The 15,000-nt window shown below is 41.7% G+C and overlaps 1 protein-coding gene across 1 annotated transcript in view; it reads right to left on the bottom strand.

Moving 5' to 3' along the window:
• asic1b (acid-sensing (proton-gated) ion channel 1b) overlaps window positions 1–15,000 on the bottom strand; it is a 543,240-nt gene that overhangs the window by 22,477 nt on the left and 505,763 nt on the right. Inside the window, exon 5 of the mRNA XM_065002076.1 lies at window positions 12,363–12,513. Coding sequence (XP_064858148.1) covers window positions 12,363–12,513 — 151 coding nt within the window. The remainder of the gene's footprint in view (window positions 1–12,362; window positions 12,514–15,000) is intronic.

The following is a 15,000-nucleotide window of genomic DNA, read 5'->3' as shown; positions in this document are numbered from 1 at the left end:
CCTACAGAACTAAATCTGTTTTAATAGTATAGAGTCAGTGACATGTGACCCCTCCTGTCTCAGCCTCCAGTATTTATGCTGCAGTAGTTTATGTGTCGGGGGGCTGGGGTCAGTTTGTTATATCTGGAGTACTTCTCCTGTCCTATTCGGTGTCCTGTGTGAATTTAAGTGTGCTCTCTCTAATTCTCTCTTTCTTTCTCTCTCTCGGAGGACCTGAGCCCTAGGACCATGCCTCAGGACTACCTGACATGATGACTCCTTGCTGTCCCCAGTCCACCTGGCCGTGCTGCTGCTCCAGTTTCAACTGTTCTGCCTTATTATTATTGGACCATGCTGGTCATTTATGAACATTTGAACATCTTGGCCATGTTCTGTTATAATCTCCACCCGGCACAGCCAGAAGAGGACTGGCCACCCCACATAGCCTGGTTCCTCTCTAGGTTTCTTCCTAGGTTTTGGCCTTTCTAGGGAGTTTTTCCTAGCCACCGTGCTTCTACACCTGCATTGCTTGCTGTTTGGGGTTTTAGGCTGGGTTTCTGTACAGCACTTTGAGATATCAGCTGATGTACGAAGGGCTATATAAATACATTTGATTTGATTTGACATAGAGGATGACTGAGTCATGGATCCCTATAGAGTCAGTGACAAGAGAGATGATGACATTTTAAAGTAGTGCATTTTATTAGTCTACTATTTCTATGAGATGGTAATCCAACTGAAAGGGGGGCGTACTGCCACCTGGAGGCTGTTGTATGAACAGGTATAAAGACATGGTTGGTGATTTTTCTGCCACCTGCAGTTATGGAATGAGCATAATTCATTGGCTGATCCCTCCTGATGACCTGGATGGAATCATGTGATCCTTCCTTAACCAATAGGAAGTCTCACCGCAATATCAGTGTCCTTGCAATTTAATTTTTAATTTTTTTTTCTTCCAAGTATTGATCTCTATCTATTTTTATGGGGCAGCTCTGCGTCTAGGGCTGAAATTAATGTGACTGGTTAAGCTTGGAAAATAAATGTGATTGGTTAAGATTGGGGTTAGGGGTTGGGTTAAGTTTAGGTAAGACATATGATTAGTTAAAGGGATAGTTCACCCAAATTTCAAATGACACATTTAAGCAAGGGGTGTCAAACTCATTCCATGGAGGGTTTACTGCCAGCAGGTTTTTTCCTTTCAATTAAGACCTAGACAACCAGGTGAGGGGAGTTCCTTACTGAGACAACCAGGTGAGGGGAGTTCCTTACTGAGACCTAGACAACCAGGTGAGGGGAGTTCCTTACTGAGACCTAGACAACCAGGTGAGGGGAGTTCCTTACTGAGACCTAGACAACCAGGTGAGGGGAGTTCCTTACTGAGACCTAGACAACCAGGTGAGGGGAGTTCCTTACTGAGACCTAGACAACCAGGTGAGGGGAGTTCCTTACTGAGACCTAGACAACCAGGTGAGGGGAGTTCCTTACTGAGACCTAAACAACCAGGTGAGGGGAGTTCCTTACTGAGACCTAGACAACCAGGTGAGGGGAGTTCCTTACTGAGACCTAGACAACCAGGTGAGGGGAGTTCCTTACTGAGACCTAGACAACCAGGTGAGGGGAGTTCCTTACTGAGACCTAAACAACCAGGTGAGGGGAGTTCCTTACTGAGACCTAGACAACCAGGTGAGGGGAGTTCCTTACTGTGACCTAGACAACCAGGCGAGGGGAGTTCCTTACTGAGACCTAGACAACCAGGTGAGGGGAGTTCCTTACTGAGACCTAGACAACCAGGTGAGGGGAGTTCCTTACTGAGACCTAGACAACCAGGTGAGGGGAGTTCCTTACTGAGACCTAGACAACCAGATGAGGGGAGTTCCTTACTGAGACCTAGACAACCAGGTGAGGGGAGTTCCTTACTGTGACCTAGACAACCAGGCGAGGGGAGTTCCTTACTGAGACCTAGACAACCAGGTGAGGGGAGTTCCTTACTGAGACCTAGACAACCAGGTGAGGGAGTTCCTTACTGAGACCTAGACAACCAGGTGAGGGGAGTTCCTTACTGAGACCTAGACAACCAGATGAGGGGAGTTCCTTACTGAGACTTAGACAACCAGGTGAGGGGAGTTCCTTACTGTGACCTAGACAACCAGGTGAGGGGAGTTCCTTACTGAGACCTAGACAACCAGGTGAGGGGAGTTCCTTACTGAGACCTAGACAACCAGGTGAGGGGAGTTCCTTACTGAGACCTAGACAACCAGGTGAGGGGAGTTCCTTACTGAGACCTAGACAACCAGGTGAGGGGAGTTCCTTACTGAGACCTAGACAACCAGATGAGGGGAGTTCCTTACTGAGACCTAGACAACCAGGTGAGGGGAGTTCCTTACTGTGACCTAGACAACCAGGCGAGGGGAGTTCCTTACTGAGACCTAGACAACCAGGTGAGGGGAGTTCCTTACTGAGACCTAGACAACCAGGTGAGGGGAGTTCCTTACTGAGACCTAGACAACCAGGTGAGGGGAGTTCCTTACTGAGACCTAGACAACCAGATGAGGGGAGTTCCTTACTGAGACCTAGACAACCAGGTGAGGGGAGTTCCTTACTGTGACCTAGACAACCAGGTGAGGGGAGTTCCTTACTGAGACCTAGACAACCAGGTGAGGGGAGTTCCTTACTGAGACCTAGACAACCAGGTGAGGGGAGTTCTTTACTAAAGACATAGACACCCAGGTGAGGGGAGCTCCTTACTGAGACCTAGACGACCAGGTGAGGGGAGTTCTTTACTGAGATCTAGACAAGGGGTGTTCCTTATTAAGACCTAGACAACCAGGTGAGGGGAGTTCCTTACTAAGACCTAGACAACCAGATGAGGGGAGTTCCTTATTAAGACCTAGACAACCAGGTGAGGGGAGTTCCTTACTGAGACCTAGACAACCAGGTGAGAGGAGTCCTTTACTAAAGACCTAGACAACCAGGTGAGGGGAGTTCCTTACTGTGACCTAGACAACCAGGTGAGGGGAGTTCCTTACTGAGACAACCAGGTGAGAGGAGTCCTTTACTAAAGACCTAGACAACCAGGTGAGGGGAGTTCCTCACTGTGACCTAGACAACCAGATGAGGGGGGTTCCTTACTGAGACAACCAGGTGAGTGGAGTTCTTTACTGAGACCTAGACAACCAGGTGAGGGGAGTTCCTTACTGAGACCTAGACAACCAGGTGAGGGGAGTTCCTTACTGTGACCTAGACAACCAGGTGAGGGGAGTTCCTTACTGTGACCTAGACAACCTGGTGAGGGGAGTTCTTTACTAATTAGTGACCTCAATCAAGTGCAAGGGAGGAGAGAAAACCTGCATACTCTCAGATAAAAGTTACCAGGGTTACAGAAAGTGTTTATGCCAAAGCAGTAAAGAGAGTGATAGAGGATGATGGGCACAGGGTGAGGGATTCTGAGAGGATTCCTGTGAATAGGCAGAGAACAAGAGAGAGTGATGGGAAGAATATGTGCCTCAGTAAGGTGGGCTTTTAAGCATTCATAGCCTTGGTTGGTAATTGTCCTTCAGAAATGGATCATAAGTCACAGAAGTTAGAGGTTGTGGTGGCAGCGGCAGAGAAATGCTTGGGAATGTGATGATTTTCTGCAGAACAGCTGCAGGGGGTGTTGAGGTGTAGTGATATGTCCTCTCAGACCGTAGGACGAGACCAGGTTAAATAGTGGAATGGGCTGGCAGGGCAAATAGTTGGCAGGGCAATTTAACCAATAGTTTTATTATCGTTTTAAAGAATATAATGAATGTAGGTTGGTTGTGAATGGCCTCACACACCAGTACAGTAGGGGGTAGGGCTGTTTTCTGTATTACCGCCACACCAGTACAGTAGGGGGTAGGGCTGTTGTCTGTATTACCGCCACACCAGCGGTCACGAGTCATGAAATTCAGTTAAATTCCACGTGACCGTTTAGTCACAGTAATTAGGCTTCTCCAAGCTCTGATGCTGCTGATAGTCATTAGTAGTCTACTAAACTTGCTAACTGCCTGGTACTCAGCACTCTATTGTCCCTCTAATCACTCTGACATCAATGCTAATGTGATCGAAAATCTAATCAATCACTTCATGAGAGCCCATGAGCTCATGTTGCTCAACATTTCTATCGGCTAGGCAATCATACAAGAACACAGAGTGATGGCCTCTATTAAAAAGAGGAGGATCCCATCAGCTTTCTATAGGCTAGGCCTGCTATATTTATTCATCAACTTTTCTAATATTAAGCACATTGCTTCTCTTTACAACAGGAGTATAGCCTACCTGGCTGGAATAAAAATGAACCAGGGGAAAAGTGTCCTCCATTCGCTATTTAAGTGTATCGGTGACTTGTATTTTTTCCCCCTGACCCTGTTTCGATACAGGTGCATGATAATGGTCCATTCTAAATTATAACACATTTCAAACATATATTACTTAGTATAAGTTAAAGAGAAGATTTAAATCAAGAATAGTCTGATGGGTGACAATATAAGCCTATCAATGACATATTATCACTTGTGAGTGATTCCCAGCATAAGAAACAATGCATTTTAGTCGCACACCTCATGTATTCTAGCCCATAGGCCTATATGTTTTGATGAGGTTTGTATCACAACTAAAGTGGCCAAATAACTTCTTCAAATGAAACACATTCATCCACTTTACAAGGAGTGTAGAGCCTAACTAGTATTAACAAGGGGTGTAGAGCCTAACTAGTATTAACAAGGGGTGTAGAGCCTAACTAGTATTAACAAGGGGTGTAGAGCCTAACTAGTATTAACAAGGGGTGTAGAGCCTAACTAGTATTAACAAGGGGTGTAGAGCCTAACTAGTATTAACAAGGGGTGTAGAGCCTAACTAGTCAATTAACAAGGGGTGTAGAGCCTAACTAGTATTAACAAGGGGTGTAGAGCCTAACTAGTATTAACAAGGGGTGTAGAGCCTAACTAGTATTAACAAGGGGTGTAGAGCCTAACTAGTATTAACAAGGGGTGTAGAGCCTAACTAGTATTAACAAGGGGTGTAGAGCCTAACTAGTATTAACAAGGGGTGTAGAGCCTAACTAGTATTAACAAGGGGTGTAGAGCCTAACTACATATATAAGCAGCGTGTGAGTTTCATGTTTGGGGAAGATAATTTTCACCATAAAATGCACCTTTATAATAAAAGCATTACATGTATAATTGTATTTGCAGTCTCTTTTGATAATGGTATTTTCCACTAATGGAACATTCATGCTTATAGCCTACTGCTGTGTTCGCATTGCTGCGCTTATAATGTGAAGAAATAGTCTAATAGTTCATCAACATTTTAAGCTAAATGTTCTGATCTGTTGATCTATCGCATCCCACAACGGTCCCAGCCATATTGGGATCTAACAAAGTGGTTTTGATGCTAGTGGTTGTTTTAATATGGGATCTATCACATCCCACAACGGTCCCAGACTATGTTTTAATATGGGGATCTATCGCATCCCACAACGGTCCCAGACTATGTTTTAATATCCCACAACGGTCCCAGGATCTATCGCATCCCACAACGGTCCCAGACTATGTTTTAATATGGGGATCTATCGCATCCCACAACGGTCCCAGACTATGTTTTAATATGGGATCTATCACATCCCACAACGGTCCCAGACTATCTATCACATCCCACAACGGTCCCAGACTATGTTTTAATATGGGGATCTATCACATCCCACAACGGTCCCAGACTATGTTTTAATATGGGATCTATCACATCCCACAACGGTCCCAGACTATGTTTTAATATGGGATCTATCGCATCCCACAACGGTCCCAGACTATGTTTTAATATGGGGATCTATCACATCCCACAACGGTCCCAGACTATGTTTTAATATGGGATCTATCGCATCCCACAACGGTCCCAGACTATGTTTTAATATGGGGATCTATCACATCCCACAACGGTCCCAGACTATGTTTTAATATGGGATCTATCGCATCCCACAACGGTCCCAGACTATGTTTTAATATGGGGATCTATCACATCCCACAACGGTCCCAGACTATGTTTTAATATGGGATCTATCGCATCCCACAACGGTCCCAGACTATGTTTTAATATGGGGATCTATCACATCCCACAACGGTCCCAGACTATGTTTTAATATGGGATCTATCGCATCCCACAACGGTCCCAGACTATGTTTTAATATGGGGATCTATCACATCCCACAACTGTCCCAGACTATGTTTTAATATGGGGATCTATCACATCCCACAACTGTCCCAGACTATGTTTTAATATGGGGATCTATCGCATCCCACAACGGTCCCAGACTATGTTTTAATATGGGGATCTATCACATCCCACAACGGTCCCAGACTATGTTTTAATATGGGATCTATCGCATCCCACAACGGTCCCAGACTATGTTTTAATATGGGATCTATCGCATCCCACAACGGTCCCAGACTATGTTTTAATATGGGATCTATCACATCCCACAACGGTCCCAGACTATGTTTTAATATGGGATCTATCACATCCCACAACGGTCCCAGACTATGTTTTAAAATGGGTATCTATCGCATCCCACAACGGTCCCAGACTATGTTTTAATATGGGGATCTATCACATCCCACAACGGTCCCAGACTATGTTTTAAAATGGGTATCTATCGCATCCCACAACTGTCCCAGACTATGTTTTAAAATGGGGATCTATAGCATCCCACAACGGTCCCAGACTATGTTTTAATATGGGATCTATCACATCCCACAACGGTCCCAGACTATGTTTTAATATGGGGATCTATCACATCCCACAACGGTCCCAGACTATGTTTTAATATGGGGATCTATCACATCCCACAACGGTCCCAGACTATGTTTTAATATGGGGATCTATCGCATCCCACAACGGTCCCAGACTATGTTTTAAAATGGGATGTTTTCTATAGCATCCCACAACGGTCCCAGACTATGTTTTAATATGGGGATCTATCACATCCCACTATGTTTTAATATGGGGATCTATCACATCCCCACAACGGTCCCAACTGTCCCAGACTATGTTTTAATATGGGGGGGATCTATCACATCCCACAACGGTCCCAGACTATGTTTTAATATGGGGATCTATCACATCCCACAACGGTCCCAGACTATGTTTTAATATGGGGATCTATCACATCCCACAACGGTCCCAGACTATGTTTTAATATGGGGATCTATCACATCCCACAACTGTCCCAGACTATGTTTTAATATGGGATCTATCGCATCCCACAACGGTCCCAGACTATGTTTTAATATGGGATCTATCACATCCCACAACGGTCCCAGACTATGTTTTAATATGGGGGATCTATACATCCCACAACGGTCCCAGACTATGTTTTAATATGGGGATCTATCACATCCCACAACGGTCCCAGACTATGTTTTAAAATGGGGATCTATCACATCCCACAACGGTCCCAGACTATGTTTTTAAAATGGGGTTTTAATATGGGATCTATCCCACAACTGTCCCAGACTATGTTTTAAAATGGGATCTATAGCATCCCACAACGGTCCCAGACTATGTTTTAATATGGGATCTATAGCATCCCACAACGGTCCCAGACTATGTTTTAATATGATCTATCGCATTTAGACTATGTTTTAATATGGGGATCTATCACATCCCACAACGGTCCCAGACTATGTTTTAATATGGGGATCTATCACATCCCACAACGGTCCCAGACTATGTTTTAATATGGGGATCTATCGCATCCCACAACGGTCCCAGACTATGTTTTAAAATGGGGATCTATAGCATCCCACAACGGTCCCAGACTATGTTTTAATATGGGGATCTATCACATCCCACAACGGTCCCAGACTATGTTTTAATATGGGGATCTATCACATCCCACAACGGTCCCAGACTATGTTTTAATATGGGGATCTATCACATCCCACAACGGTCCCAGACTATGTTTTAATATGGGGATCTATCACATCCCACAACGGTCCCAGACTATGTTTTAATATCCCAGGGGATCTATCACATCCCACAACGGTCCCAGACTATGTTTTAATATGGGGATCTCCCAGACTATGTTTTAATATGGGATCATCCCACAACGGTCCCAGACTATGTTTTAAAATGGGGATCTACGGTCCCAGACTATGTTTTAAAATGGGGATCTATAGCATCCCACAACGGTCCCAGACTATGTTTTAATATGGGGATCTATCACATCCCACAACTGTCCCAGACTATGTTTTAAAATGGGGATCTATCACATCCCACAACGGTCCCAGACTATGTTTTAAAATGGGGATCTATAGCATCCCACAACGGTCCCAGACTATGTTTTAAAATGGGGATCTATAGCATCCCACAACTGTCCCAGACTATGTTTTAAAATGGGGATCTATAGCATCCCACAACGGTCCCAGACTATGTTTTAATATGGGGATCTATCACATCCCACAACGGTCCCAGACTATGTTTTAAAATGGGGATCTATAGCATCCCACAACTGTCCCAGACTATGTTTTAAAATGGGGATCTATCACATCCCACAACGGTCCCAGACTATGTTTTAAAATGGGGATCTATAGCATCCCACAACGGTCCCAGACTATGTTTTGTAATATATATTTCTAGCACAGCATAGCATTTTCTACTTTTGTAATATGGGCAGAGACGACCCGTCATTCAGGGCAGGTGGGTTGTCTGTTATTTTGGCATTTATACGTGTCAGAAATCAATTATCAATATCAATTAATGTAAAAACAACTATACAAATGATTTGAGTGAATAAAGCCTCCAAACAAACATGGTCTCTTTCTTTGCTTTCTTTTGTACAGTTTCTTTTATTTTAAGGGGAGGATCAGCTTTAATATTATCGGAAAGATCGTTGCTTACATCAATGTAATTGTCTGCATCATTTCCAATCCCCCATATATTATGGGGTATATATATACTGCATATCCATACACACATGCATATATATAAATATATACTGCATATCCATACACACATGCATATATATAAATATATATACATACACATACCTATATAGATATACATATACACATATATACATACACATACCTATATAGATATACATATACACATATATACATACCTATATAGATATACATATACACATATACATACCTATATAGATATACATATACACATACCTATATAGATATACATATACACATATATACATACCTATATATATACATATACACATACCTATATAGATATACATATACACATATATATACCTATATAGATATACATATACACATACCTATATAGATATACATATACACATATATACTACATACCTATATAGATATACATATACATATATACATACCTATATAGATATATATACATATATACATACCTATATAGATATACATATACACATATATACATACCTATATAGATATATACATATACACATATATACATACATATATACATATATAGATATACATATACACATATATACATACCTATATAGATATACATATATACACATATATACATATATACATACCTATATAGATATACATATACACATATATACATACCTATATAGATATACATATACACATATATACATACCTATATAGATATACATATATACATACACATACCTATATAGATATACATATACACATATATACATACCTATATAGATATACATATACACATATATACATACCTATATAGATATACATATACACATATATACATACCTATATAGATATACATATACACATATATACATACCTATATAGATATACATATACACATATATACATACCTATATAGATATACATATACACATATATACATACACATACCTATATAGATATACATATACACATATATACATACCTATATAGATATACATATACACATATATACATACCTATATAGATATACATATACACATATATACATACCTATATAGATATATACCATATAGATACATATATACATACCTATATAGATATACATATACACATATATACATACCTATATAGATATACATATACACATATATACATACCTATATAGATATACATATACACATATATACATACCTATATAGATATACATATACACATATATACATATACATACCTATATAGATATACATACTTTTTTAAGAATATACACATCTTTCTTATTCTCCATAAACATACCTATATAGATATACATATACACATATATACGATCCCCAATTAGAGTAAACTAATAAACACTTAGGCTTCTACCTTCCCTTTATACATCTTATACACAGTCTATTTCACAATAGTTATATTGTGTTTGTTTTTAGTCCTTCCTCCTATTTCTGATGTCCATCCAGTTTGATTTCTATTTGTAACTGTGCTATTTCACAACATTTCTGAACCTATACACATTTTACAGACCCTGTATGTTTTACGTTTGTTATCTTGTTATTAGTCCCACCCTTGAGCTCCATTCAACCCCTCCCATCTATCTCTTAACACCATCCATTTTGGATTTCTATTTGCCATATATTTTAACTGTGCTGTGATGTTTCACAAAAGTACTGAACCTTTCTATTCTCATAGCTTCTACAGATTGTCCATTAAAAAGAAACATTTTTGCTAAAATAATTAGTATATTATTGATTGATTGAATATGGCTTTTCAAATCACCCAACATTGCTATCTGTAGTGTTAGTTCTAGGCAAATGTAAAAATTCTTCAGCCATCCCTGGACCTGTGACCAAGCTACATACGGACAGCACCAAAATAAATGATCTAATGACTCTGCCTCCTCACAGCAAAATCTGCAGAGCTGGGAAAATTGTATCCCCCATATATATAACATTCTATTGGTTGCAAGAATTTTGTATAGTAAATTATATTGAAAAATTAGAAGTTTTGAATCCGGCGTTGTTTTGCGTATCAATTCATAAACCATGTGCCATAGAATGGGTACATCGAACATCTCTTCCCAACTATTTTGCAATTTATATGGCAAAGCTGTCCGTTTTTTGGTCCTTAAACGAAATTTTTGCTTTCTTGAGTAAGGCAGCTCGAAAATGCAGGTGTTTCAGCCTAGCTCAGTGCTTTCTGTAGTGGTTGGCCAGTCAGCGGGACAACATGGAGCGTAGGGGTTAGTTAAGTTATTTAGTTGCGCCGTGATTGGCTCAGTGTTCTATCACTCATGGGGACACTACGTGACTGCCAAATCTAAGGGTAGAGATAAAGGTGCTGCCATAGATTTACATTAGAAGTGCCCATCCAAGGAGGCTCAAGTTCATTGGCCACAGATACAATTATGTCAAATCACGTTATATCTACAGTAGATTTGATTGGACTGATCATGTCAACATCATACTTTCAAAATCTTAGCTAGCAGTCATCATAAATCAAGTCAACAATCTACTTGCAAATCCTTTTTAACCCTTGTTGCATGAAGATAAATAATAAAGAGAATTTATAGATAAAACGTATCGGTGCTCATCGGCCATTGGCCATAAACATTACACAACAAGTCAGAAATCGCAAATTTAACACTGAGTTGTTTGGAAGGAATCCGTGACGAACTACATGCATTGCAAAGCAATCACTAGCCTGCTATTCAGTGGAGTGGCTGTCCGGTCCCAATTCTGGGATTAAGGTTCTCTTTTCCAAGCTTAAAATGATAAACATTCAACATTCGCCATGCTGTCAATCCAGCCTGATTTCTGCAGGGCTCAATACAACTGTTAACTCAGAACTAGACAATTTGACTCCAGTGAGTTCAAGACAAACTCAGGAAAACATGAGCTCTGACTGTGAAAATATGTTTTGAATGGTCATGCAACTCAGAATTTTAAGTCGGAAATTCGGGCCTCTTTCTAGAGCTCCGACCTGAAGATCACTGACGTGATTTTTTCCATTTTTTTTTCAGAGTTCCCAGTTGTCTTGAAAGCGCCATAAATCCAGAGAACGCCAGATTTTTATGACAAAGTTTGATGACAAGATTTGCCCACGAGGGACCGCCGTGCCACCTCCCTGTTCAAGTGAGCACAGCACAACACAAATGTATTATATGCTGCTGCATGAATGATGTAATATGCCAGGGAGATGTGTATACTGTAGCTAAGAAAGTAATACTAAGTGTATGTTGTGTAGTAATATGCCAGGGAGATGTGTATACTGTGGCTAAGAAAGTAATACTAAGTGTATGTTGTGTAGTAAGCTGTTGGTAGCCAATGTGCCTCACCCTAATAATTTGGTCCATTTCCCCTCATAACTTGGCCCACTGTTCTGACTTGGTGGTGCACATGTAGCCTATAGCCTGTAATCATTGAATATTGTAAGAGCTTTCATTGAGAGAGAGACTCCTACCAGGCATGTGCACCATGCGGCAGTTACAGTTCTCCACCAGGTAGCGCGTCTCACAGTCGATACGGCAGGCCGTGAGGCTGTAGGCGTTGAAGAAGTCAGAGTCCATGGGAGTGGACTTGCAGTCGCCCCACGGAGGTGGCAGGTATGTTAGCTATAAAGGAGAGACAGAGAGATGTAAGGACAAACTGTACATACTGTGAACCTATACAGCTACACTACCGTTCAAAAGTTTTGGGTCACTTTTTTTGTCCATTAAAATGACTCAGAAATACAGTGTAGACATTCTTAATGTTGCAAATGACTTTTTTTTTAGCTGGAAACGGCTGACTTTTTAAAATGGAATATCCACATAGGCGTACAGAGGCCTATTATCAGCAACCATCACTCCTGTGTTCCAATGGAATATCTACATAGGTGTACAGAGGCCTATTATCAGCAACCATCACTCCTGTGTTCCAATGGAATATCCACATAGGCGTACAGAGGCCTATTATCAGCAACCATCACTCCTGTGTTCCAATGGAATATCCACATAGGCGTACAGAGGCCTATTATCAGCAACCATCACTCCTGTGTTCCAATGGAATATCTACATAGGTGTACAGAGGCCTATTATCAGCAACCATCACTCCTGTGTTCCAATGGAATATCCACATAGGCGTACAGAGGCCTATTATCAGCAACCATCACTCCTGTGTTCCAATGGAATATCCACATAGGCGTACAGAGGCCTATTATCAGCAACCATCACTCCTGTGTTCCAATGGAATATCCACGTACAGAGGCCTATTATCAGCAACCATCACTCCTGTGTTCCAATGGAATATCCACATAGGCGTACAGAGGCCTATTATCAGCAACCATCACTCCTGTGTTCCAATGGAATATCCACATAGGCGTACAGAGGCCTATTATCAGCAACCATCACTCCTGTGTTCCAATGGAATATCCACATAGGCGTACAGAGGCCTATTATCAGCAACCATCACTCCTGTGTTCCAATGGAATATCCACATAGGCGTACAGAGGCCTATTATCAGCGACCATCACTCCTGTGTTCCAATGGAATATCCACATAGGCGTACAGAGGCCTATTATCAGCAACCATCACTCCTGTGTTCCAATGGAATATCCACATAGGTGTACAGAGGCCTATTATCAGCAACCATCACTCCTGTGTTCCAATGGAATATCCACATAGGCGTACAGAGGCCTATTATCAGCAACCATCACTCCTGTGTTCCAATGGAATATCCACATAGGCGTACAGAGGCCTATTATCAGCAACCATCACTCCTGTGTTCCAATGGAATATCCACATAGGCGTACAGAGGCCTATTATCAGCAACCATCACTCCTGTGTTCCAATGGAATATCCACATAGGCGTACAGAGGCCTATTATCAGCAACCATCACTCCTGTGTTCCAATGGAATATCCACATAGGCGTACAGAGGCCTATTATCAGCGACCATCACTCCTGTGTTCCAATGGAATATCCACAGGCGTACAGAGGCCTATTATCGACCATCACTCCTGTGTTCCATGGAATATCCAGGCCCTATTATCAGCAACCATCACTCCTGTGTTCCAATGGAATATCCACATAGGCGTACAGAGGCCTGTGTTCCAATGGAATATCAGCAATGGAATATCCACATAGGCGTACAGAGGCCATCAGCAACCATCACTCCTGTGTTCCAATGGAATATCCACATAGGCGTACAGAGGCCTATTATCAGCAACCATCACTCCTGTGTTCCAATGGAATATCCACATAGGCGTACAGAGGCCTATTATCAGCAACCATCACTCCTGTGTTCCAATGGAATATCCACATAGGCGTACAGAGGCCTATTATCAGCAACCATCACTCCTGTGTTCCAATGGAATATCCACATAGGCTTACAGAGGCCTATTATCAGCAACCATCACTCCTGTGTTCCAATGGAATATCCACATAGGAGTACAGAGGCCCATTATCAGCAACCATCACTCCTGTGTTCCAATGGAATATCCACATAGGAGTACAGAGGCCTATTATCAGCAACCATCACTCCTGTGTTCCAATGGAATATCCACATAGGTGTACAGAGGCCTATTATCAGCAACCATCACTCCTGTGTTCCAATGGAATATCCACATAGGAGTACAGAGGCCTATTATCTGTGTTCCAATGGAAGCAACCATCACTCCTGTGTTCCAATGGAATATCCACATAGGAGTACAGAGGCCCATTATCAGCAACCATCACTCCTGTGTTCCAATGGAATATCCACATAGGCGTACAGAGGCCCATTATCAGCAACCATCACTCCTGTGTTCCAATGGAATATCCACATAGGCGTACAGAGGCCTATTATCAGCAACCATCACTCCTGTGTTCCAATGGAATATCCACATAGGTGTACAGAGGTGTTCCTGTGTTCCAATGGAATATCCACATAGGTGTACAGAGGCCTATTATCAGCAACCATCACTCCTGTGTTCCAATGTACAGAATATCCAACCATCACTCCTGTGTGTACAGAGGCCTATTATCAGCAACCATCACTCCTGTGTTCCAATGGAATATCCACATAGGCGTACAGAGGCCCATTATCAGCAACCATCACTCCTGTGTTCCAATGGAATATCCA

The sequence above is a fragment of the Oncorhynchus nerka genome, linkage group LG15, assembly GCF_034236695.1.
Source record: "Oncorhynchus nerka isolate Pitt River linkage group LG15, Oner_Uvic_2.0, whole genome shotgun sequence".
Lineage (NCBI taxonomy): Eukaryota > Metazoa > Chordata > Actinopteri > Salmoniformes > Salmonidae > Oncorhynchus > Oncorhynchus nerka.
Note: the sequence above shows the minus strand (reverse complement) of the source record. Positions and strands in the feature narration are given on the sequence as shown.